The sequence below is a fragment of the Rhagoletis pomonella genome, unplaced genomic scaffold (assembly GCF_013731165.1).
Source record: "Rhagoletis pomonella isolate Grant_MI unplaced genomic scaffold, Rhpom_1.0 Rhpom_scaffold_00001, whole genome shotgun sequence".
NCBI classification, from domain to species: Eukaryota; Metazoa; Arthropoda; class Insecta; order Diptera; family Tephritidae; genus Rhagoletis; species Rhagoletis pomonella.
This window is the reverse complement of record NW_023458555.1, coordinates 36,675,008-36,702,828: the sequence shown is the minus strand read 5'-3', so window position 1 is coordinate 36,702,828 and position 27,821 is coordinate 36,675,008. Positions and strand designations below refer to the sequence as shown.

The 27,821-nt window shown below is 36.4% G+C and overlaps 1 protein-coding gene across 1 annotated transcript; it reads left to right on the top strand.

Moving 5' to 3' along the window:
* The first annotated feature begins 811 nt into the window (after positions 1 to 811).
* LOC118743711 (box A-binding factor) lies at positions 812 to 19,791 on the top strand. The gene is made up of 6 exons (XM_036476476.1): positions 812 to 1,208; positions 13,358 to 13,818; positions 17,363 to 18,110; positions 18,268 to 18,748; positions 18,841 to 19,252; positions 19,319 to 19,791. The coding sequence occupies exons 1-6, from the start codon at positions 1,197 to 1,199 to the stop codon at positions 19,419 to 19,421; spliced, it is 2,217 nt and encodes a 738-aa protein (XP_036332369.1). The 5' UTR covers positions 812 to 1,196; the 3' UTR covers positions 19,422 to 19,791.
* Positions 19,792 to 27,821: the final 8,030 nt, after the last annotated feature.

Sequence of the window (27,821 nt, the reverse complement as noted above, 5' to 3'; positions counted from 1 at the left end):
CATTTGTTTTTTTTTCATGCAAGTAAACACAATTGGGTGCCACATGTGCGCTGAAAGGTAGATACTTTGGGACTCGAACAGGTCGACAGTGCTTGTAAAATAGAACATCCAACAGCGATGATGACGGCAACAATGCGCTTTAGAAAAACAACAATGTGTATAAACAAACAAACAAAAAAATAAATACATACATAAATGAAGTACGAGTAAAAACCATCAAACTGAACGCGCATGCGCAATCCACCGCACTTATGCATACACTTGAACACGCTGAACTAACACATGTGCAAAGGTATTACACCAATGCTTATCGCAGATGCGACGACAACGTTTACCAACAACCAAAGGCGATAACAGCGGCGGTGGCGGCAAAAACGACTGTTTAAGCGATAAGATAAGAAACTCATACATGCACGCCAACTCACCTGGAGTGGTCGCAAATAAATCATAATTCACACATTCATTCAAAAAACATACACGCATACATATGTATGTATGTATATGCACCTACACGGTTATGGCACCCGCACAGCCAAACAAAAATATGTACATATGTACGTGATTTACCAGAATAGTAAGTGGTTTCCCGCTACTCAACCGCACTTTCAGCGCCCTGACAACGTGTCCGGCGGTTCTTGGAGGTAAATATTCAAATAAATATGTATGTAGCAAAATTGCGTAAGTATGCGTGCGAACTGAAGTTGAATGTGTGCATGCATGTATGTATGTATTTGTAAGGCTGTGTCACGGAGTAGGTTCAGTAGGTTTGGGTACCTCTCGACAAATTTAATTGGAACGAAAAGGTGCTAAACGTGCATTGCGTCGGGTTGTCACTATTCATAATTCATAGATGTGTCCGCCAGAAGAAGTCTATAACCCACGTAACCACATTTAGTGCATAGAACATTTAGCTTACACGCGCCGCAGTTAGTAACACCAAATCAATAGATGACAAAATCTAAAACAGCAAAGAAGTGGCGAAAGTGAAAAAAGTGATCGGTTGCGTCAAAAAAGTGCGCTAAAAATAGCGAAACGTTTACCATTTCAGTTGAAGTGAGTGCGAATTCACTGAATAGTTTTGAAATTCATGGAAAAAAACGAAGAATTGAATTTTCGTTTAAGTGTAAAAAATAAATATTTTATCGCATTAGTGTTTTAAGAAAAGTAAAAGTGAACCTGCAATTTGAGCAGCCGAAATGCAACTTAAGGTAATGTACATATGTACCAGCGTGGAGTCGTCATATCAGTTCAGAAGTTTTGCACTGATATCCCTATCTTTGCTGTCACTATCTCGGTGGTGCTACTACTATTTTTTTCTTTTATCAGACCAAAATGTGAATTAGGCGGGAAAAATTATCTAAGTTTGGACCTGATAGCAGTGACGGTACACCATGTGTAACGAATTCTCAAACCAAAATATTTTTCTTTTTGTTTACAAAATAATGTAGAATCAACAAAAAATGTTGCATCGCTGGCTGATTAGCTAAGTAAACTACAAACTAGGTGAAACTCTTTAAAATGGGAAAATTAATATATTTTGCTAAAGTGATTTTTCAATACGATATTCGAAAATAAATTAAAATACATTACACACATATTTGAAGAAATACCCCGCCATGCAAAATATGAGAAAGAGGCAACAATCATCAATGGCAACGAATTGGCGACTCGCCTATTTTTTTGCCGTGGTGAGAAAACGGCAACATCATTTTTTTTTGTCATTTTGGGAATATGTTATTAAAAATTCCCAAATTATAAGTTTGTAATCAAAAACAAATGAAATATAAAAAATAATAAAATTGTTCCAAGTCATAATAAGCAAATATCGCCTGTAGCAATAATAAAGCGATAAGAAAACGACTCATTCAAGTAATAAGAAAACGACGCGAGCAGGCGAGTTGGCTTTTGGCGGACGTTTTAGAGCGACTGGTAATATGAAATCGATACGATAGCGATAGTACCGGTAATAATTTTGTTGACGAGGGCAACACTTTTCCTTATTATGGGCAACAAAAATTGTCTGGTGGGTAGTTATACATACATAATGTGGCTTAAATTTTTTTCCATACAATTTGTACGGGCATGAGGATTTTTGACAATTGTTTAGCACTTGATGCGTCCATTTAGGGACGGGATAGGGAGCTGAATAGGGAAGGTAGACGTATTTGCCACAATAAGAAGAAAGAGGTCAAAATACGTGAGTGCGTAGGGCTTGAAATGGGGGCCGACAGAAAAAACACTCGAAATTTTCATCAGAGAGTCGAGCGACTTACGGAAGGTTTCAATACTCCTGTAGGGACAACCATGGCGATCTAGTGGCCGATGTTCATCCCGTACCTAAATTACGGAGGGAAAACTTTTCGACCTTTTTAAATGGCAGCCCCCAGTCGATGACGATGTAGTCGATGTCCCAGCGCTTGACTATGACGAGGTACGAATAGCGATTATGCTGATGAAAAGTAACAAAGCTGCTGGAGCTGACAGCCTGTCGGCCGAGCTAATAAGGTGCATGCCCGACGACTTGAATTCAAGCGACCCCGCCATGCACGCCAACTATTTTATCGAGCGTGTTGTGTGAAAGACTGAAGTCCTCCGTCAACGTACTAACTGCGCCTTACCACTTCGGCATCAGATCTGCCAAATCCGCCATAGATCTCGTATTTGCAATACGCCAAAACTTGGAAAGGACCCATGAGAATAGGATCGACACAGAAGGCATTCTATTTGTCGATTTCAAAGCCGCTTTCGACAGCACAAAAAGAAGTTGTCTTTATTTGTTGATGTCTCAATTTCGTAACCCCGCGAAACTAATACGGCTGTGCAAAATGACGTTGAGCAATATCACCAGCCCCATCAGAATTGAGGAGCACCACTCCGAGTCGTTTGATACCAGTCGAGGTTTCATACAAGGGGACTCCCTTTCATGTGATTTCTTTAATCTGATGTTGGAGAAGACAATAAGAGTTGCAGAATTGAACCGCTCAAGCACAATACCTTATAAGCGCGTACAATTGCTGGTGTATGTCGACGACATCGACATTATTGTTAATAAATAAGGGCTACGTGTGTTCTGCCCTCTCGGAATTAGATAGAGAAGCACAGCGTGTGGGTCTGGTGGTGAACGAAACGAACAAAACGAAGTATCTCCTGTCATCACTCAAACAGTCAGCACATTCGCGCCTTGGCACTCCCGTCCTTGTTTACAGTTATAATTTCGAGAAAGTACAGAATCTCCTTTACTTGGGAACCACAATAAACACAACACAAATTCAACGCAGAATCACTCTTGCCAACAAGTTCCACTTCGGACTGAGTTAATTTTTTATTATGTAATATTTATTGGTTTTGAAATTAATTTTTTTTTTTGTACAGGAAGGCCCCCCAAAATTTCGTTCTGGCTACGCCCATGTGTATGTGTAAGTTCTGGTCCGAATTTCATTATATTGGAGCAAAGTGATTCTTCATCCTCCTCATTCTATTGAGCTTTATAGTTAATTAGGAATTGAGAACATTATTTAAACTAAAATACACCTCAACATACACACATATGTGAGTCATAAAAAAACAAATTAAAAATTAAGTCAATTCCTGCAAATAGGTAGTGCATTCAGCTAACACTTCATTAGGTAATTAAATGAAGCAAGTTTTAGTACTGAAAATTCTCATGTTATAAGGCTATAAATTTTCAATAAAATAACTGCTAACAAAATGTTGTAAATAAATAACCAGCACATACATATGTATGTAGACTAACATGCGCATGTGTTTGAATGTACGGCCGTGTGAGCGTACAACGACCCACAAAGTAATTCAATGTAATTTTTATGGCAACATATTGTGATAAAGCCTAAAGGATGTTAGCAGATTGTGAGAAGAAAATATACGAGTTTGCTTTAATTATTCTTGTATGCAACTAGAACTGCGACTGCACCCTGTATTTTCGTATTAGTTATGCAACTAAGCAACCGAGTGCTTCCTTAAAGCATAACAACAGCACTAATGCCGTGGGCGCCACTGTCATTGGCTTATCAAAAGCATATACTTAATAACTCCATTTCAGACGCGCGCACGCATATCCTTTTCGAGTGCAGCGTATCCTTTTGCTGTTAGCTGCCTAATGGCTGTTTGCGCGCGTGTCCAATGCATACATACTTAGCGGAGGATCACTCTTAAATTGCGCCAACGCCATTGACCGAGCGCACGGCTGAAATACTTCCTGCCTGAAAAAAAATGACGTTTACTAATTCATTCATTTCTATGCGGCTGCAAGTGTTTAGTAGGGCACATACATATCTTCTTTGCGCTCGCTACTAATGTACTAATGCACTCATCTTATCGCCATCGATGAGTGCTAACTTGGCCTATTATCCTGTGGTGCGATCGCTTGTTATCCTTTTTCACTTTTTCACCGCTTCGAGGTGATAACGTTGACATAATATTCCCATTCCACTCGGTGCGTGTGTACATCCGAAATGCAGGACATGAGTGTCCTTTTCCTAATACACAAGTGTGTCTTTATGCGTAGGTAGTTGAATACCGTCTTTTGGTTGCGCATCCATTCGATCGTTTTGGCGTCGGCCAATTTATGAATGAAATGCGTCGGCACTCAATGAAGCCAAATACCTATTTAGCTGAAATTAAGAAGTAAAATAATGAAATAAAATTTGTTAGGCAATACCTACTGCGTGGTTTTTATTGGAAAATTTAATTGTGTGTGTGTGTTTTAGTTTTGTTTTTTCAATTTCACTTTTTGGCCATTCAATGAACCTTTTTTTAAGTCTCATCTTCGGTGTTTTTTTCTCCTCAACTCATTTTCTGGATCTCATGTGGAAAGGAATTTTGACGCCAGCGGCACAATTTAATTGCTCATAAAGATAATGGATCTTTCCAGTTTTTAAATGGGTTGCGGCATAACGCTGTGAAACGGAAGAAGCGACGGTAAAAAAGTGTGGCATGGAGTTGACAATTTTTCTTTTTTTTTACTTTTGGTTTAGTTTATTTATTAGGCTGCTTTATTGAGTTTTATTGTTAATGGCTGGCGCCTAGCTCATGAATGACTAATGCAGGGCATTACAGAAAATGAAAAAAATAAATTTTTTTTGTACAGTGCATTTATTAAGTACAATACGATTCATTAAATAAACTACCAGGTTGACCGAGCTTTGCTCGAAGTGAATATACGAGTACGGGTTATTAGATAGCTTTTAAAAATAATATTTCGGAGAAATTTAAAAAAAATGTCTTTTGAGTTGAGTTGGCAACTCTATTTGGAAATTCGCTGGAAAAAGCTTATGGAAGTTAACGAAATTAATAAATTTAATTTTATGCCCATATTGCGTTGTTTTTTTTTTATTTTGTAGAATCAAACATAAGTGGCAACCTTTCTCTATATATGTATGTCGGTTACACCACAAATTAATTTCATTTAGTTTTTAAACTTTATTGCTTTAAAAGGTTTATTAAGTTTTTAAATTAAATTTAATTTTTGAAACTTATTTTATTTTATTTATTTTTTAAATTTATTTTTTCTTTTGAACTGACCTCAAAAAGAAAACGAGGTTATCAATTCGTTGGAGATTTTTTTTTCTGCATGTGTATATGTACCGGATCGATAATTCTTCTTCCATTTCGATTGATGCCCATCTTTTGACAATCCATTTAACTTAATAAATAATTTGATCTTAATTTTTTCAACAAAAAACAAACCCAATTTAAAGATTTCTTAACACTCGTTCTTTGGATAACCATATTTTAACATTTCATGTAACTTATGCATAAGTAAACTAAATATCACTTTCAAAACATTGTTATTTTTGAACTAAAATTTCCTTAAATATTTTTCGTCTGACATTGCTATAAATATTTCAAGTAACTGATGAATTGAGTGGAAATTTATATTTTAAACACGTGGCAACCCTCCTAAATAAAATTCTTAAATAAAGGATTTTAAACCCATTTCTATTGATAACCATCGGTTAGTAATTCATTTAACTTATTAAATAATTTTAGTTTAGCCCTTTAAACTGGGGCAACCCTCAAACACATCAAAACTGTTCTAAATTGTCAAACTAAGTATTCCTTGAAGCTCTTTAATTTGACTTCCTTTGTTAATATTTCATTTAACTTGGGTATAAAATAGTTCAATTAGACTTCTAAAATAGGTGGCAACCCTATTCAAAATATTTCCAAACTACTACTTTCTTAAACCTCTATTGTAAGACACCCATATAGCGATACCTTATTTACTTACCAAATTCCTTTAATTAAAATTGAATTACATTTTTTAAACATGTGGCAACCCTCCTATACGAAGTTAAGTTATTAAGTCTTTTCAAAACCATTTCGATTGATACCCATAATTAATAATTGAATTAACTTTTAATTAATTTGTGCTTAATTTCTTAACAGGTGGCAACTTTTTTCGAAAAAGTTAAACCTTCTTGAACATCCACACCCTAAGCCCATTAATTTGGTACCTCACTTTTGAAAAGCTCTGAGGATCTGAGCGCATTGATTAGTAAATAACTTGAGTTTAATTATTTAACAGGTGGCAACTCCTTTCGAAAAAATAAAACCAGTTTGCACATCTATAGGCCAATCGCTTTAATTTGACACCCAATTTTTCAAAATCGAACGAACGGTGCAGATCTTTTATGCTGCTCAAAAAATTATATATATAGATTTTATTGTTTTCCTTTGTTTTAATATTTTTTTATTCTTTTTTAATCTATTTTTTTTTTTTACTTTTAGATGTCATTGTTTTAAAAAGAAAAAAAAACATTTTTTTACTTTTCTTAATTTTGAGAAAATTATTTAATTTGTCTCTTTTTTACAAGCTTCTATTATGTTTCACCTGCGTGTACTAAAATCTCACGCTCAATTTCTAACTAACTACCCTATGAGCCAGTGACTTGGAACTTGAAACTTAGCTCAAAACCCGATCACATTGCAATTTGAAAGTGGAGTGAATCCGCTAGGTGGCGCAGGTGCAGAGCTATTTGAAAAATCCCTATTTCTGCTCCGATATGATTCATATGCGGAATGTGTATTACTTACGTTAAACGGAATAACTACACAAAAAATGTTTCCCGTTAGGTGGTGCAGAAGTTGAGTTATTTTGAAATTTGGCATTTATAGTCCGATTTGTTTCATATTTGAAACGTATGTTACCTAACTGGAAAGAAATAACTCCACAAAAAATTTTTCTGTTAGGTGGTGCGGGGGTCGATTTTTCTTTTTGTTTTCAACTACTAATAAAAGTTTGTGTTTAAAATTTGAATTTTTTTTAGTTACTTGTATAATTTAATTTTATCGTTTTTAGTAATTTTTTTTTAATTTTTGTTTTTATTGTTTTAAAATGAAAAATACCGGTTTTTTATTTAATTTAATTTTAAGAAAACTTATTTCTAAAAGACAAACAGAATAACGCTAAGACCTCCTCGATCTTTATCTTTATCTTTTTCTTCATCTTCGATCACATCATATTGTTCATCTTCATCTTCATTTCAACTTCATCTTCGTCTTGATCTTCATATTCTCCTTAATTTTAATTCTAATATTTGTCTGACTGTACTTTTATGTTTACTTCTGCCTTTGGCTGCGTCTTTGCGTTTTTTGTCTTTGCCTTTGCCCGTCCCAGAAGCGTTCAACGCAGCCGCAGTACCACCTTCCCCGCGGCATTAAATATTTAACGCAAACATCTCCGAGCTCGATTGAGAAGTTTCACTTCAAAAAAGTCACTCTGTGTGTTAGGCCTTTTTAAAAAAAAATTTCGGCACACGATTTTACGACTAAACACTTTGCACAACATTTATGAAGTCATAATTCAATCGTATAATTACATTATAAACACTGGTTAAATAAACGAATAAATAAATGTGTGGAGAAAAACACGTTGTATATAAAATTTAAAATCACCTTCACACAATCTAATGTCTAACCACCACTATCAACGCCAATCGAAATTGTTAACAAAAATTGTTGCTGTTGTTGTTATTATGCAGATAAGTTAGATACTAACTACCAGCGGCCGTGGCTGTGTACAGGTCGACAAGGCAGGCTGTTGCCGATGGCAGGTGATGATGGTGCTGGTGTTTTTTTTTCTGAAATGGTGGACACGGTGGTGTTGATGGTGATGATGATGACTGAGCTTTGACTGAGCGATAACTTTACACTTGACTAACATGGCTATGCGCAGATATACAATCGCACATAAGTACATACATACATACATACTAGTTTTTTTTAATACCATATACCAGTATCTTATCAATACTATATAAATATTGATATCGATTTGACTGCCGAGGAAACTAAATCAACTTAAATCGCTCTTGTTTATTTTCACACACATGTAAGTGTTTAGTATTGACACCGTAACTTTTTTGAAACGGGTGCAAAAGATAGTTTAGCACGCGACTTACAATAAAGTTTGAAAAAAACGAAGTACATAATTAAAACAAAACCGTAAATCGTGTACCCATTTGCCCTTCTTCGAGCGAATGAGCTTTGAAATAGAAATATTTAAATCATTGTTGTAACATAGATACATATTAGCGTGGGCCGAAAATCCGCTTTTTTAGAATTTTGATTGGTAATAGCAAAAATATACCTTACATATAATCCACGGTGCCGTATCTGGAAACTCGAAGAAAGTATGGCAACGGCCCTATATTATCTTTTCGTTCTGCGATTGCGCGCATAAGGCATGACACACTCGTTAATTTTTCCATCCAAAATCTTAGGGTGATCTCCAAGTGCTCCATTACGAACCTAAATAGATTCATCGAAAAATCCAAATGGTAAGACGAAATTGACGCTTCATAAAAGCAGCTGACATCAGGAATCGCAGAGAAAGCGAATCAAACTGATGCTCTAAGCGCTTATTTGGTATTGGGCAAGGGCTCAGGTGACGCTTCAACTAACCAACCAGAAAGTACATACATACAAATTCTTAGGGAAATATCAAAAAGTCAAAAGGGTTCAAAAAAGTTATAAACATACATACATACATAAGTATGTTTTTTTTTTACATTTTACATTTTTTTAGATCAAAATACGTTGCTTATTTTAGTATTTTTTATTTTTTTTTATGTGTTTACTTTGTCGTGACAAATTGAGGTGTTGTCAATGGTTGGTAAATATCTTCGATCAATTTTAAAGTTCGAATATTTTTCTGTTAGTACAAATGTATGTACATATTGAGTCTGACTACTAGATTTATAAATATTTGTTTAAAAAACATTCAATGACGTGCTGAGTATTTTTTATGATTTTTTTGGGGAAGTTTTAAGGTTGTGCAATGCAAGTGCAATTATGATTCATTGCTATGTTTATTTTATTTTATTTTATTTTTCGGTTTTAAAGGCTTCTTGCTTTGACTAATACGAGCGCTACCAAACCTTTAATTTTTCTGTACTTTTTAGAAGTTCAGGCAACCATTCAAAGAGCGTTTTTCTTAGCAGAAATGAGCAAGCTATGCCTTAGCTTAAATGTAGTTAAGTCGCTGCTTAATGTAGGCTTAGGTAAAAACCTTATTTTTAAATTTTTTTACACGATGTTTCTACAATCTTTTTTGCACAACTTTTAATTTCTTTTGCTGCTTATTGCTTGTAAATTTAAAAGCGCTCGTATCCGTTCTCGTTTTTTTTTTAAGACACTGTTGTTGATTTTTAACACCCTTCCGCTTTTTCTTTTCATTGCTTGTTTCGTAACTGTAAAGAGTCAACTTTGATTTCCGATTGACATCGATGACTCGAACAACAAAACAATTTCTGAGGCAAATGAAATGTTTGGCATGATGCCTATGTTGGCACATACCTGCATATTTATGTATGTACATTAGACTGCATCACTCCCCATACAAAAAAAATAATCGGTGCTGTTTTTCCATTGGAATTATAAAATTTATTATATTTTAAGACGTCCACCAAAATATTTCGGAAAAATATTAAGATTTAAGTGAGCTGGACTGATTTGAAAATACCTCTAAAAATGGAATTTTATATGAATAAAAATAGTTTCTTAAAAATTTTTTTTTGAAAAAATCCCCTCAAATGTCAAAACGGTTTTAGCTTCAAAAAATTCCATGAAAATATTAAAAAAAATTAAAAAAAAAATTTGAACGGAATCGTAATAATGAGATTTTTGATGCTGTTTTTTAACTTTTTTCAAAGATTTGTTATAAGAAAAACTTTAATAACACAACCTAAACTCTGCCAATTTAGACTTAAGAGGTGTCATTGGAAAGGTTTTTTCTCATCGTTTTTATTTCTTCGTATGTATTTCTAATAAACTCATTCAAAGGATGACAGAAAAAGGTAGGATGAACGAACGTTATTCAAAGTTGAATTAAGATGTGTTGGTATTTGATAAAATAAAAAATTGGGATACGAATGACTTTTTTTGGACAGAAATAAAAACAGTGTGAAAATACCTTTCCACTGAGATCCCTTAAGTCTAAATCAGAATAGTTTTGGCCCAGTTATTCAAGGTTTTCGTAAATCAATCAAAAAACAGCATCAAAAATCTCGTTCTTACGATTCCGTTGAAAAGATTTTTAAATATTTTTATGCAGATTTTTTAAGCTTAATCTGTTTTGTCATCTGAGGGGACTTTTTTCAAAAAGTTCTTTAAGGAACCATTTTTATTCATAAAAAACTCCATTTTTGGAGGTGTTTTCAAATCGGCCCAGCTCACTAAAATCTTAATATTTTTCCGAAATATTTTGGTGGACTTCTTAAAATATAAACAAAATTTTGCAATCCCGGCGGAAAAACTGCAACTTTTTTTGGTGATGCAGTCTGATGTACATACTTACACACATACATATGTGGATGCGAAAATTGTTACCAATACTCCGGACATTTTTCCGTTTCTTGTCATTAGTGTTGTCTCTTATGTCAACGACATTTCAACTTATTCATTACCCCATTACCAGTAGTAGTACTGCTTATAAACAAGAATTTGAGCGCGCTTCGAAAATACGAATACCACTGCCTGCTTGGAATTCGGGCTCGAAATTATTTACCACAATTTCCTTTGCTTGCTCTAGAAAATGAAAAGTGAAAAATGTTGTTGACACAAAAAGTTGTAGCGGCGCACAACAACAATGCTGCGCAACATCAGCTATTTAAGGCCAATGACAACAATCACTACTACTCGTATACACTATATATGTATGTATGTATTTCCAAGACGATCCATTGACAACAATATCAACATGATTTTTATTGTAGGTGACAAATTGATTTTTTTTTGCCGCCAAGTCATAAGTTTTTGTAGTTTACCGCTGGAGCAAAGAAGAAGAACACTCTAGACCTGGCTTATGACTTGCCGCAATTTGTGACAATATAAATACATGCCTACAAAAAAAACTACAAATTTATGCACAGTGTTTTAAATGATGATGTAAAGAATTAACTCAACTTTTCGAGATTGAGCGAGGGATTTAAAGTCGTACATGGGATGTTCAAAAAGCCACTGTCTTATTTATTATTAATAGTAGTACCTAAGTTTTCATGGTTTGGTAACAAATAAGGACGGTTTCCGAGAAACTTATAGATATACATATGTACATACATACTTGTATACATCTGCACATTACGTTGGTCCAAAGAAAGTAAAGTCGTAATTTAGTATTTTCACCCCTTGGGTTGTTCTATATCGCAAAACAATTTATCCTTGCTTTTTGGTTTTTAAATTTTGTATTTTATATTTTTTGTAGAAATTGTATAGATATTTCATGGGTCCACCCATTGCATTTTTTGGGGTCTTTGATTTTCAAGGTCCTATACCATTTCTACGAAAAATTGTTTTTCCCCATTGAGGGGTGTTTTTTACATAGAACAATCCTAGGGGTGAGAGCATTAGAATTCCAATTCTATCTTTTTCACCCACGCATTTTTGTACCACCCTAATGTCAGCACATTCGCGCCTTGGCACCCACGTCACTGTTGAAAGTTAAAATTTCGAGAAAGTAGAGAACTTCGTTTACTTGGGAACCAGCATTAACACCGATAATAATGTCAACATTGAAATCCAACGCAGAATCACTCTTGCCAACAAGTGCTGCTTTGGCCTGAGTAGGCAATTCAGGAGTAAAGTCCTCTCTCGACGTACGAAAACCACGCTCTATAAGTCACTCATCATGCCCGTGCTGGTATAAGGCGCAGAAGCATGGACAATGACAACATCCGATGAGGCGGCTCTTGGAGTGGTTGAGAGAAAGATTTAGCGGAAGATTTACGGGCCTTTACGCATTGGTGACGGCGAGTACCGTAGACGATGGAACGATGAGCTGTATGAGCTTTACATAGTGCAGCGAATTAAAATACAGCGGCTACGCTGGCTTGCCCATGTCGTTCGAATGGACACCGACGCTCCAGCTCTGAAAGTATTCAACTCGGAACCCGCTGGTGGTAGCAGAGGAAAAGGGAGGCCCCCACTACAATGGAAAGATCAGGTGGAGAAGCACTTGGCTTCACTTGGCGTTTCCAATTGGCGTCAGTTGGCACAGAGGAGAAACGACTGGCGTGCTTTGCTGAACTCGGCCAAAATCGCTTAGGCGGTTACAGCGCCAAAAAAGAAGAAGACAAATAATTTTATTTTGCAAACTGTGCGAAGGTCCATCAAACCCGCTCTCTATCTGTGGGGCAAGGGGTTTTTAGTATGTGTCTATCGTAGGGTCTCGTTCCAATTTTTTTTTAGCATTTCTTACTTTTATTGTATTTATTAGCTATCAAGTAATATTATTGACAAAAAGCTGAGACAGTTGCTCATTTTCGTCGGATTCATGCTTTGTTAAAAAATTCAATACTTCTGCTAAAATTATTTTTAGAATTTTTTTCTTTTTCTTTATATTTTGTACTTTTTTGTTGTGTAACTCAACCAAAAAAAAAACCAATCACAGTTAAAAGATGACGAACAAAGTTATGCGACATTGACGCACTTTGGCGCGTTCGCTTAACGGAAATCCAACGTCAACATTGGGATCCTCCGCTTTCGAACCAGACCGTGCCGGCATTTGAGCTTTTCGAGGTGTTTAGCACTTGCCAAACTGTTATTTTTTTTCTTTTACTTTTTTCCGTTTGCACTGGTTACAAGCTGACTGACTGTTTTATGACCGGAACTTAGGCCACGCTTTCGAATATGCAACAAAAAATGTTGTCGTCAATGACAGCAAGAAAAGTCAGTACTAAGCAAACAATGACACTGGCAAGCCTGTACTACATATGTACATACATATAAACACATGACGACTGAGCGACATAAACATCGACTCATCCACCAAGCAAAAGTTCTACACTTGTTGAGCTAATTGTGCGACGTTTCATTTTCATTTTGAACTTTGTTGCAGATGGAAGCACAGGCGCAGCAACAATTGCATCAACAGCAACAGCAACAACATCAACATTTGTTGGCGAACATTAAAACGGAAAAGAACAGTGGTGAGCCTCAAGTGCCAACAGCGTCAACGCCAACACTCCAGCAACAACAGCAATCGGGAACACCGCCTCTTGAGGAGAATCAGCAAACTGCACAGGATTTACATCTTATACAAACTGCAGCGAAAACACAGCATCAACAACAACAATCGCAAATTTCTAGTCAATCAAAATCGCATACGCCAAGTCAACAGCAAGAGTCACAACAACACCAACAACAGCAGCAGCAGCAGGTCCAACAGTCCCCCACATCTGTTAGCACATCAGTGGCCTCCATCGCTGTCACAGCTCAATCACAATCCAGTGAGGACTATAGCATACCGTTGCCGCGCCACACCCAACAGCGACGAATATTGACCACAGCGGGTACATTGTGAGTATGAATTATTAAAAAAAGAAAAAATATGTAAATAAAAAATAGGCAGTGAGTTTTCCGCAAGGTGGTTCTTGAAGTGGAACTTTTTTGCGCTAGGTTGGCTGTAAATCCAAACCCCGGTGAAATGAAAAAGCAACGATTAATTTTATGATATGAGTTAAGATTAAGATTATGATTAGGATTAAGAATATGATGTAAATTAAGACTAAAATTTAATATTAAGATTGAGTTAAGGATTAAGTTTTCAATTAAGATTAAGATCAACATTTTAATTATGATTAAGATTAAGATTTCAATAAAGATTAAGATTATGTTCAGGATTATGATGAAGATTAGGATTAAGATTATGAATAAAATTAAGATTAACAATAAGATTAAGATTAAGATTGAGACTAAGATTTAGATTATGATTAAAATTAAGATTAAGATTATGATGAAGATTAGGACTAAGATTGAGATTATGATAGAAATTTCGATTAAGGTATATATTAAGAATAAGATTAAAATCAAGATTAAGCTTGAGATTTAGGTTTAGATTAAGATTAAGAATAAGATTAAAATTATGTTTAGGATTCTGATTAAGATTGCGATAAAAATTATCGTTAAGATTAATACAAAGAATAAGTTTAAGACTACGAATAAAATTAATATGAAGTATAATATTAAAATCAAGATTACGTTCAGGACTAAGAAGACAACTAAGAGTAAGATTTACATTACAGTTATGATAAAAAATTGGACTAAGATTTACAGTAAGATTATGATTAAAATTTAGATTTAGAAATACACTAAGATTAAACTGAAGATTAGGACTATGATTGACATTAAGATTAAGATTACAATCAAGATTAAGATTAAGATTATATTCAGGATTATGATTTAAATTAACATTAAGATTAATATATAGAATAAGTTTAATATTACGAATAAAATTAAGAATAAGAATAATATTAAAATTAAGCTTATGTTCAGGATTATGATGAAAATTAAAATTAGGATTATGATTAAAACTTAGATTAATATTATGAACAAGATAAAAATTTAGACTAATATTAGGCTTAAGATTAAGATTTAAATTAAGATAAAGATGAAGATTAAGACTATGATTAAGATTTAGATTGAGATTATGATTAAGATGAATACGAAGGTTAAGACTGATGTTGACACTAAGATTAAAATTATGATTAAGATTAAGAATAAGATTGAGACTGAGATTAAGGTTAAGATTAAGATTTAAATTGAGATTGAGATTATTATTATTAAGAATTAAATTACGGTTAAGATTTGGATTTAAATTAAGTTTAAGATTTATATTAACATTAAGATTAAGATTAAGAATAAGATTAAGAGTTAAATTAAGAATTTATTTAAGATTAAGGTTAGCATTAGGATTCAAATAATTTTTCATTATGTATTACGTATGCAGAAAAAGACTCTTGTGATATGGTGAGATATTCGGGTAATGGGAAGAATCGCCCGTGGGATCCCCTTTTTTCATTGATATTAGATTAAAACTAAAGATTTAGTGAATTTTATGGTTCATTCAAAATTGTTACATAAGTCCAAAAATTCGTTAAAATGCTCCCAAAATGAAAACGTTGCCCTGAATATAATTCTTTTAAAAGTAAATGAAATTTGAACTAAGGCAAGGAACACGTTTTCATTGCCCAGTCGGATACTCAAATGAACAGAGTTACTGATTGCGTGATTAAGGAACTTGGCAGGGATAGGTTATTTAACATAAGTTTCATTTGTGAAATTCGGGTTTTGAATTAAATTATCCTTTTTGCAAAATGATATCAAGTAGATAAGAGAAGAGAGGAAATTAATATTCCCACTACAGCCGCATCTGCGTTTCGGAATGTCTGGGGTTTTAAACGATCAAGGGCTGTTGTTTCGGCGATGAAACCCTTTTTAAATTGTCGATCCTTTCCAATTGTTATTAGTCTCCCAACCAGAAACCTACTCCTGCTGTATATGCCGTAGAAGACTACTCCGAACGACGATTCGGTTTGATGCAACTTGTGCAACGGATGAAGTCACCTAAAGGTCTTAGGTCAAGCAGGTAGCGGACCAAATCCTCAAGATAAGCGCCAACCAGAAACTCCTTGGCTGCCAACAATTCGCGCAATGCGCTGATGCCTCCTAGCACCTAGGAAGCCAACACGGAACTCATCCGAAGAAAAGAACACCTATCCTCCCCATTTCCCCTCCTTCCCGACCAGGTGATTGTTCCATATTGGCGTTGAAACAAATCCAGAAACTAATTCAAAAGTTGTTTATCCTTAAAAGTGGTTCCAACTATCGAAAAAAGTTAACCATTTTTAAGAATCACTCCGAAAGTTCTTAAAAACCCGAAAGGCAAAACACGAAAAATCCCATAAAGTCTCGAAAAAAATTAAAAAAAGAAAACGAAAATCTTTTAAAGCTTCGAAAAATACCGCAATACGGTCTTAGTCCCGAAACTCAGAAAAAAAGAAGAAAAGCTTCGAAAAATACAAGAATAAGCTAAATATTCTTAGTTAATTAACTGTATACATATGTAGTAATCCTGAAAAGTTCCGGAAAATCCTTAAACAATCCCAAAAAGTAAAATAAGAACAATTCCTTAGTCTCAAAAGATTAAAAAAAATTAAGCAAGGCTTGATAAGCTCCCAAAATACAGTATTTCTCCCGAAAAATCCCCTAAATCTTCCTAAAGTATCCCGAAAAGTAAAACACGAAAAATTCCAAAATATCCGAAGAAAATTTTGAAATACTTTAAAAAATCCCGAAGTACGGTTTTAATCTCGAAACTGCGAAGAATCTCGGAAATCTTAAAACATAAAATAAGTCCCGAAAATATCCCCTAAAAAATCCCGAAAAGTACAGCAAGAGAAAGCCCAAAAAATTACGAAAAAACGTCAAAGAATCCGAAGAACATCTTGAAAAGCTTCTAGAAATCCCGAATTGCGGTCCTAAATTATTTTTCTATATTTTACTGTAAACAAAATTATTTCCAAAAACTCCAGACATATGCTGAACAAATAAAATAGGTCCCGAAAAATTCACCAAAGTTCTTAAAAAATCCCAAAGAGCAAAACACGAGAAATCCAAAGAAGTCGTGAAAGGCCCCGAAAAATTCCGAAATTCGGTCATTGTCCAGAAATAAACCAAAAACTCTTAAAAGTCTCGGAAAAAACTTTTAAAAATAAAATAAGTACCGAAAAAATCAGCAAAGTTTTTAAAAAATCCCGAAAAAATACGAATAATTTGGAAAAGTCTCTGAAGAATCCCAAAAAATCCGAAGAAAACCTTGTAAAACTTATAAGAATCGTAAGTCAAACGGATTTAATAACATGCAATATTTCACTTTATTTCTGCAGTCGTAAATACGCTCATCAAAAGATTGAAGCGGGATTTTCTCATATTTCATATATATATATATATATTTCATATTAGTTAAAAGACTTCCAACAGCTTATTTTTGCTACTCACTTCTTTTCCATTTTTCTTTAATTAATATTTCATGTTTCTTTTATCATTTCTTTCCAATCGACAGAGAGGTCAACGATAGTCGTGAGGGTGAACAGCCCGACTCTCAGTCCGAATATCACCATCATCAGTCACCGGCCGATTATGTGGTGATGGCGCCACGCAATGAGGAACACCCACCACCAGGCACCGCTGTCTACACGTACGCAACTACCGAAAATGGTCAACAAATAATTTGCACTGAAACCGGTGCAGCTATAAAGCTCGAGGATATCGAAAAGGATCAGCAAGCCAGCGCGGAGGCGCATCAGCACCATCAGCAACAATTGCAGCATCATCAACAACTGTGTCCGCCACCTGGCAGCGGTTACGGTGAGACGATAGTAGTGTCTGCTGCTGCCTTGCATCAGCATCAGAACTCGCACGGTGTCATCAATGCGTCCACACATGGCGGACATCCGGGTACGGCATTGCGCTTCGAACATGATGGCCGCTACAGTAGTGTGCTGCAGGATAATGGCAGCGGACAGACGATCTACTACGATGCCACAGTGGTGGATTCGTCAGCGCATCCCAACGAGACGAAAACCTTTACGGACCTTGGCAATTCGGAGTACTATGCCGGCCCGCCATCGTACGCGTTGCCACCGCCCAACAACTCTATTTATAGTGTATCAGGTCCCACCCAGCTGATTTGCAAATCGGATCCAAATTTGGGCGCCATACGGCAACCGGGACAATTTCAGTCCTTGCTCGAGCCAGGCATGCAGGAGCAGTCGATATGGGCGCCATCAAATGTGGAATTCTCGGGATATGTAAGTATGCATAACTTATGTATAAGCAGGTGTAGCTACACCTCGGCAACGCCACTATCTCAGCTATGCAATTGGCCTAACATATTTCACCCGTTATCCGCGCCTAAAATCAAAATTCTTTGCCATTTTTTACTCCCCTCTAATGGAAATCTTATAGAATACCTATCATCATCAGGTAGTTGATGACTACGGCACCGGCAATATGACAACGACGCACTGGGCGAGCGCAGCGCCAATTACCGCTTACGAGGCACCGTTGGCATCAACCCTCTATGAGTCGCCCAAATGTGAGAACTGCGGCGCCCACTACATACGCAAAGGCAACGACTTCTACTGTCCCACCGGCTGTAATCAACTGCGACCGACGCATATGCGGATACCAGCGCGTCAACCGAAACCGAAAGCGCCCGCCAATGCGAACAATCGACGCACAGGCGTCACCTGCGCCAACTGCAACACCACTACGACGACACTATGGCGACGCAACAATGAAGGCAATCCCGTATGTAACGCTTGTGGACTCTACTTTAAGCTGCACAACACCAACCGCCCGCAATCGATGAAGAAGGATGGCATACAGAAGCGCAAGCGTAAGCCAAAGAACAATGGCGGCATGACGACCATGAAGCCGCTGCCATGTAAGTATGCGCTACATAGGCGCTTACAATTACATTTCACCGCCCAACAACGCTCGCTCATTCACTCAAAGTAAATGATTTTTCACACACAGCACTACCAGGCATGCCGCAAAATATGGCGTTGATGACTCCGAACGGCACAATCTACCCCTCACAAGTGTCCGCTTTGAGTTTGCCCATGAACGGTGGTGTAGGTGGTGGTGGTGGTGGTGGTGGTACCAGCGGTGGTGTGGTTGGATCGCAATCTGTAACTGGTGAGCTGCACGACATGTCCATGAGTGGTAGTAGCGCTGCAGGCGCAGGAGCTGGCTCAATATCTGTAGGCACTGTGGTGGTGGCCAGTGGCGCGGGCAGCTCGGTCACCAGCACCGGGCCACGCAGCGTACCGATTGTACATCATGTGACCGGCGACAGTCACTCACCCTACAGCAATCCACCATCGCAAAGTCAATCACCGCATTTGTCCAACCCATCGCCGCTGAGTCGACAATCAATTGCACAGAGGTGAGTGTGGTAAATGGGATTTTGAGGGAAATTAGTTTACTTATTTGGATTTCTTATTGCTTTCAGTGTACAATCCATTGAAGCAGCCACACGGCCCGCGGCAAATAGTGAAATGCCGACTAGTGTCATAACGCGCACTGGACTACCCGAACGTTCCTCGAATAACTGAGAGGCCCTAACCCCCCTCGCCTCTTATGCAAACATTTTACTCAACTTGCAAATTGAGTCAGGCAGCTTGATTAGACCAAAGCTTATAGAAATATACTTATGTATTTTATTTATGAATATACAACGTAAAATGTCATGAATAATGCCGCTTTCACAGTGGAGAGTTCATTCACATTCGGAACAACACAATAACTGAAAGTTTCCGGCCGAATATGCGTTAATCCACCACTGTTGAAACGGTCCTTAGTAGGGTGATCCTTAAAATATCAACATATGAATTTTGAATGGGCACCAATTTACTTTGTATTTTGTTCTACGGCTAAAGTAGACTTCCACAACTATTTCAAAATTTTAAAGGCATTGTAGGAGTCGCTGGGAGGATTTAAAAAATTTTTTTTTTTTAATTGCAAAAATTTTACAAAATTTTGATTTGAATCATATACATTCTTAAACTTGCTGATTTTTAGCTGGTCAAAATCAAAATTTTGTGAAATTTTAGATTTAAAAAAATTTAATTGTTTCAAACCCTGGTAGCGACCGTTAAAATTGTTTAAAAATTTAGAACAAAATAAGTTGGCGCCACATGATGTTGTTATTGTAAAGTCCACCCTAGTCCTTAGTGTTATATAATACATATTTTGATTTTTAGTTTAGGTTTAAATTGAAAAGAGTTGGTTGAAATTCAGTTTAAAATATCAATGCCATAAAATTTGCTTGCCTCTAACTTTAAAAGACAATTAGTGTGTATTTAAGTGTCAAAAAGTGTGTTGCTCAAATGTAAGTATGTCCTGAAGAAAAATAGCATTTGCTTATACTATTTAGAATATACATGTGTATGTATGTACATATATCTGCGACGTCTGATATAAAAACGATAACTACATTTTTCATAGTTTGAGTTGTGTTCACTAAACAAAATAATTTAAAAGGGTGCTTTATAAGGTGCCAAAACTTGATTCCTTAAATACTTGAATACTTCATAAAAAATGTGAAGATCTTCTCTTTTCTATTTAAAAGGGGAAGTGAAGTTATCATTATTAAATCTGACGCCACAGAAATATATGTACATACATTCATATCTACATATGTTATTCGCTTAAAATTACTTATTTAAATTCGTTTTGTAAATTACTTATACATAAATAGTTATTTTTATTTAGATAGTACTATATAAATACTTATTTTGAAAGAAATCTGTGGAGTTTTATTTAATTTAAAATGGAAAAAGTAGCACTCTTATGTGAGATAAATAAATTTATGAGTGAAAACCATGACTGATGAAGCGTAACTGGGAAACATTAGATAACTGTTTATGCCAATTGATCGGATTTTCGGAGGCAATTCACTGATAAGTATTCGAAAAATAAGATCGCACTCACGGCGAATTTAATACGGTGGTGGGAAATCATAACGTCAAAATGGTGTGTTTGTTGTAATTCATACTGTCATTGTGTGTATAATTTGTTAGTGTAATACGACTAACATCACCTTATTAAATGCGCCTTGTGTGTACTTATATATCCAGTTGATTTCATACATTTTCCTAAAAGGATCTGACACCCCACTGGGAAAATAGGTAAGCACCTTAAGAGGTAAGCCATGTTTTCTTTCAGTTTTTAGTACTAAAATTGTCATCCTGGCCAATGTCATCTACTTATAAAGCGCGAAATGAACACCACCGACGACACATTACGTTGTCAGTTGCAAAATAACGTTCAGCCGAAGTTATTTCCAAGCGCCGAACTACTCCGAGCGACTGCTCTGCATTATGCGTAACTTCTTTGTAAAGCGGCTCAGAGGTATGTCTGATACCAAATGTACATTCTTGATTCCTACTTACATAAGGCAGCCACGTCTTTGTTAAAGTAATGGAGATTCGGCAGGGAAGTGGTAAGGACTGCCAGATGAAGGGAAATACCTTACCAGCAACTTACACTTCACCCTTACCACGTATCTCCCTTACTTTAACAAAGACGTGGCCGCCTTATGTAAGTAGGAATCAAGAATGTACATTTGGAATCAGACATACCTCTGAGCCGCTTTACAAAGTAAGTTACGCATAATGCAGAGCAGTCGCTCGGAGTAGTTCGGCGCTTGGAAATAACTTCGGCTGCACGTTATTTTGCAACTGGCAATGTAATGTGTCGTCGGAGGTGTTCATTTTGCGCTTTACTAGTAGATGACATTGGCCAGGATGACAATTTTAGTACTAAAAACTGAAAGAAAACATGGCTTACCTCTTAAGGTGCTTACCTATTTTCCCAGTGGGGTGTCAGATCCTTTTAGGAAAATGTATGAAATGAACTGGATATATAAGTACACACAAGGCGCATTTAATAAGGTGATGTTAGTCGTATTACACTAACAAATTATACACACAATGACAGTATGAATTACATAATAAACATAAATTTATTATTTTTTTTAACAAGACATGAATTGCTGGTAATTTGAAACTAGACCTACATTTTGGTGTTTTAAAAACTGGATATAATTTTTTGGCCATTTAAGAGCTAGACATAAATTTTTAATAATCGGTAACTCATGTTTTTAGTAAATTTTTTTTGGTAAAAAACTTTTGGTAAATAATATGTAACTGTATATTTTTTAATTCAAGTACGATATATGATTTTCTTCATTTGCTGGACATACAATTTTGGTTTCTTAAAACTGGACATAAATATATGGTAGTCCAAAACTATACATAAATTTGAGTCTTTCATAAACTGGGCATACATTTATGTTCATTTAAGAACTACGCATCAATTTTCAATGCCATAAAAACTGTACTTACTGGTATGTTTTTTTTTTTGGTTACAACAAACTTTGGTTAAACATTTTAAACTCCAAAACTGTTTTTAGTAAATAATTTAAGAACAAGATATGTCTTTGCACATTAATTTTTGGTTTTTTAAATCAGTTAATGAATTTCAGTTAATTTACAAATATACATAAATTTTTGGCCATTTAAAAACTAGACATAACTTTATGGTCATTTAAGAACTAAATATATATTTTCGATAATATTCAAACCGAGCTTTCTAGTGAATTTTTCGGGAACGTAAAGTACGAGACATGCTTTCACCATTTAAAAGATGGACATAAATGATTGGTTTTTAAAAACTGAACATAAATTTATTGCAGTCTAAATAGAGTCATAAATTGGGGTTTTTAAAACTGAACATAAATTTATGGTGATATAATAAATAGACATACATTGTCAGTAATGTCAAATCTGGCCTTTGCGACAACAAAAAAATTGAATTTTTGGTAAATTTTGAAATGTCTAAAATATTCAAGTAATTTAAAAACTACACATTGGTTTTTCAAAAGAGAGACATACATTTTTGATTCATTTAAAAAATTGACATGCATTTATGGTAATTTTGAAACCGGCCGTAATTTTTTTTCTGATTTTAAAACTGTAAATTTTTTTATGGTAATTTGAAAAACGGACATGAAATTTTTTTATTCAACAAATGGTCATTTAGAAAAATTTGGTTACACATGGACCGTAATTTAAAAGCTGCATATACCTAATTATTTTCTTTATTATTTAAAAACTATACAGAAATTTATGGTTATTTAAAAACTGGGTTTAAATTTTTGTTCATATCAATTCCAAGTTATTGGGGATAAAAATATTAGATATTAACAAAAAAGAAAGAACTTTTTTGATGTTTAAAATCACGCCATCACTTTTTGCTCATTCAAAATCTGGACATAATTTGTAGGCTGTTGAAAAGCATATTATTTGAGGACATGTATAATAGACATAAAGTTTTGGCCATTAGATTAAGAATAAATTTTTTGTTCATTTAAAAAATGTGGCATAAATTCTTGGTATTTTCAAAACAAAAAAAAAAAACGATTGGTATATAAAATCGCAAGTCTTTAAAAAAGCAGTGAACGGCTATTGATCAGTAAAAAAGCGTGGGCGCAGAAAACGGAACAGTAAAAAATTAAGATGCATGCACATATGATCAATTTTTAATGCCCGATTTTTTACCCCATTTTACCATTCAGTAATCTTTCAAAAGAGTAAACTTTTGTCCACTTGTTATCGTCAATTTTGAATATTTAGTTTTCAAAAAACCCGACATTTTTCTTTAGTCTTCCAGCGGGATCCGATTGAATAGATTCAGGTATGGAGCGTTTGTGTTCATTCGTATGGTATGACCGCGCCAGCGATACAGCGGCTCCATCTTAATCCGCTGCGCTATGTAATATCGTTGTAAAGCTCTCCATCGTTCCATATATTGTGCGAATTTTGGCTTAAATTTGAGGGGCGCTGTGGGTTCTCCTTCCGAGCTTTATGTTAGAATGGCTAAGAACTCGGGAATAGTGTTGCCAAGAGATGTGCACCACCAATAATTATTGGCATTATAATGCCAGTTTGGCACGCAAGTGACGAATATTTCTATACTTCTTGAAAATATCCTTCGACTCGGCACTTAAGGGTGGCGGAACTAGGCAAAAGAGGTAATTTGCGAAATTTTTACGGTTACATTCCAGATAAAAAGAAGAACCCTTTCTCCTGCCAGGCAATCCATCTAAAGCATACCGATACCTCGCTGATGTGCGAATCCGTTTGGCTGTAAAATATTTTGTAGACACCTTAGTTGGCATATAAAAATAAATGAGTTATAAGCCAAATTATCGTTAATGACATAATTTATTAATTCCTCAAGCGTATACGGAGCCCAACGTTTGGCAACGGGCAACCACAAGTCTTCCCTCGAATGATACTCGTATTTCATTGTCAACAATTTGGCAGCAACCAAATTGAACCGAATTAATTTTAATGACCCTCGGTAAAAAGGGTAAACAAAGGAACAACAACAAATACACAAAACCAATAGAACGAAAACAAAGAAGACGGTAGAAAACAAAAAGGACAATTACAACAATATGTATAAGGCACAGAGACCGAAAACAATTGGACAGACGAGACGAGCGAATGGTCAGCCAGACACTTGGACAAGTTGTGCGTAATAAAAAATTGAAATCCTAAATAGCGATTTGGTGTCATCGCTTAAAAGCCTGGCTCGTATGCAGCGGTGATACAACGCGCGCGCGCGCGCAGACGTACGATCATGCCAAAGAAATACTAAAGCCCAATTGGTGCTACCTTTCAGCGCTCATGTCACAATTTTGGCCGCATGTGTGCGTCATAACGCCAACAACGCCAATAACGAAATCAACATCGACACCACCAGCATTGCCGGTAAATTTTTGCCGTCTTTGATGCGCGGGTAGCGAAAACAAAAAAGCGAATAGTGAACAATTGTAGGTGAGCGCGAAATTCGGCTCCATGTCTGTGGTATGTGAAGAGTGTTAGCAGTGGCAGGACTATTGCAATCGAAAAAAGTAGGAAGGGGAATTCTTAACGCCATGGAGCGACGGCGGCGTACGCGCGACCAATTAGGTAAACTTGTTTTACGATCATTTTAACGATCGACCGCGGGTCTGCTTAGCGCAGTTTGACAGTGCCATGGGGATTTCTCGATCCTCTCTTTAGCACTTTTGCAATCGTGTTCTGTTCGCTGATTTTGTGGAATGGAATGTATACTATGCACATATGTATGACAGTAAGCGGTGCCATTTTTTTCTGTTCAATTATTGTTGCATAATTAAGCAATTTGTATCAAAAATAACGTCAACATATATGTATGTATGTTTACACATTAATTAGGTGCGATTTTTTGTTCAATATTTGCGGTAATTACACAGGTCCACAAAAAAAAATTGATGAAAGGTTCCTCTGACCAAACCTAGCCTATGACATGTTTTTGGGGTCGCTGAACACGAATCTGTTTTGTTCCATCACGTCCGAGGTGTTTTTTGAGGTTAGGAAAACATCTAGACGTGATGGACCAAACGGACTTCAGATTCGTGTTTAGCGACCCCAAAAACATATAATAGACTAGGTTTGGTCAAAGGAACCTTTCATCGATTTTTTTTTGTGGACCGTGTTATCTTAATAATCCACCCGTAATGCCTTTATGGTAAGCTCGTCGGCTCTTCACTGAGAAAACTGCATCTCGTTCGTCTCACCGAATGGATGAGATACCCAATATGCAGCATGATTTTCGGATTTTCCTACAATTTGTGCAGTGGTCGTTGTAAGCGATATCTTGACTCAAATGTGAGAGTCAATATTATCTACCAACACTTGTAGACAAAATTTCGTTTGATGGTAGAGTAAATTTTTTAATTGTGGTAAATTTTTGCTCCAATATTTTTTTGCAAAAAACAATTAAAAGTTGAAAATTTCCGTTCTCTCATTATTTTTCTTGATTATGTTTGTATTCTGCTTCTTATTTGGCGCCGTTACCGCGTAAGCAATTTTGGCCGAGTTCAACAAAGCACGGCAGTCGTATCTCTGCTGTGCCAACTGACGCCAATTGAAAACGCCAAGTAAAACCAAGTCCTCTTCCCATTTTACCACCAGCGGGTTCCGAGTTGAATACTTTCAGAGCTGAAGCGTCGCTGCGCATTCGAACGAAATCACCAAGCCAGCGGAACCGCTGTGTTTAGATGCGTGGCACTATATCCATGTCGTTGTATAGCTCATACAGCTCATCGTTCCATCATTTGCGGTACTCCCCGTCGCCAATGCGTAAAGGCCCGAAAATCTTCCGCAAAATCCTTCTCTAGAATACTCCAACAGCCGCATCATCGGATGTTGTCATTGTCCATGCTTCTGCGCCATATACCAGCACGGGCATGATGAGTGACTTATAGAGCGTGGTTTTCATACGTCGAAAGAGGACTTTACTTCTCAATTGCCTACTCATTCAAAGTAGCACTTGTTGGCAAGAGTGATTCTATGTTGGATTTCGATGCTGACCAAGGCGAATTGAGATATGAATTCGCCGCCCTGTTCTCTATTGCTAATGAGTAGTTGAGAATGAGGTATATTTTCTACCAGTAGAGAGGGTAGAGAGTTACAGAAACGAGCTACTGGTCTATGGCAAGAATGATGGAATACAAGATTGCTCCGATCAGAGAGGATTTTTGAGAATAACTTTTGTGTGACGTCACACTGGTGCAATTGCGAGATAGAAAGGCCAAAACGTGTGGCAAGAATGGAAGAAGAAGAAAACATGTTGCAAGGAAAACGTGAACAAGTTGCACAAGTGTGACGTCATGCAAACAACGATTCTGTCAAATTCGTTAAGAGAGGAATAGCGGTCCGAGATCGGCGCAACCTTTGTATTCTCTCAATCGTGGGTCTATGGTGGATTTCCCATAAGCATGGCCGAAGAAAATAAGCGCGACAAAATCCGTTTAAAGCCAGTGATGGGCAGAGAGACAGACCTTTTACTCAGCACGCGCCTATACAAAATGTAAAGAAAGCTTATGAGAGCTTTGCCCGCGGGCAAGGCGGTGCCTATCACCGCTCTAGAAAAATTACTCCTTCCGACAAGACCATAACCCACGAATGCAAAAGGAGTTTTCCTGATTTATCTTCTTTATTCTCTTTATAGATTTTCATCAAAAATTAAGCACAAAGAAATGTGATTTAGAAAAATTTAAACAAAAAATTTTATTTTTTTTTTAGGTTATTGAGCTAAACAGAAAAGCTTCTTTTTCATATTCTCTATTTGGCCAGCTAAGTTATACTAGTTGCTCAAAAAATTTAGTACATCACACACCAAGCATGCAATTCAACCTCGTCAACAGTGCTCGCCAGCGAGAGAGCGCCTGCGAACATATTGCCTAACATACATACGCTGCACATCCAATCGATTCGACGCACTGATTTCTTGAAGTTTTTTATCTATGCTGAGTGAAGGATTTAAAGCGCGTTTTCTTGTCGTTTGTCGGTCGGTAATTTCTTGATGAAATCACGGCGATCGCAACTTGCCCTAATAATGGGAATGGGAACGGAATATGGGCTCTCGTGACGGCGCAGACACGTCGCTATTGTCGTTTAATCTTTTAAGATGCTTAAGTGGCGCCTAAGTGCAGTTGAGGTCGCTGCAACAGCGAGTTCAGCTTTTAAGTGTGCAGATGTAGGACGAAAGAGTGACAGAATAACAGAGGAATGCAGTAGGTAAGCAGTAGTGGGAAAGTGATAGCAATTGAGCGCAGCGCGTAGGTCAAGAAATACGTTGCGCTTCACGGTGGTCACTTAAAAGTTTAATGAAATGCAACAGCGTTGACAGTTCATTCTTCTTACAAGGCTCATTAATAGTTTTAATACATTTTCGTTAAGGCGCTGTGTGTTGGAGCAAAGCAATGAGTGCGTTCGGTGGTTGCACACCTCCGCTTGGCAATTAATTGCTGCTGTGGTAAATTGCACGCTAGCCAATGCGAATACAAGTGCATGTATGTATGGCGACTGGTGCGCACCAGCCTGCCGGGACTCAAATGCAATTAAGTTAAAACGCCG

Excerpts from the sequence above, each read along its gene's own strand:
- LOC118743711 (XM_036476476.1), top strand. Across the intron at positions 13,819-17,362 it reads TTGACCACAGCGGGTACATT|AGAGGTCAACGATAGTCGTG; the intron begins GTGAGTATGAAT and ends TCCAATCGACAG. Across the intron at positions 18,111-18,267 it reads ATGTGGAATTCTCGGGATAT|AATACCTATCATCATCAGGT; the intron begins GTAAGTATGCAT and ends GAAATCTTATAG.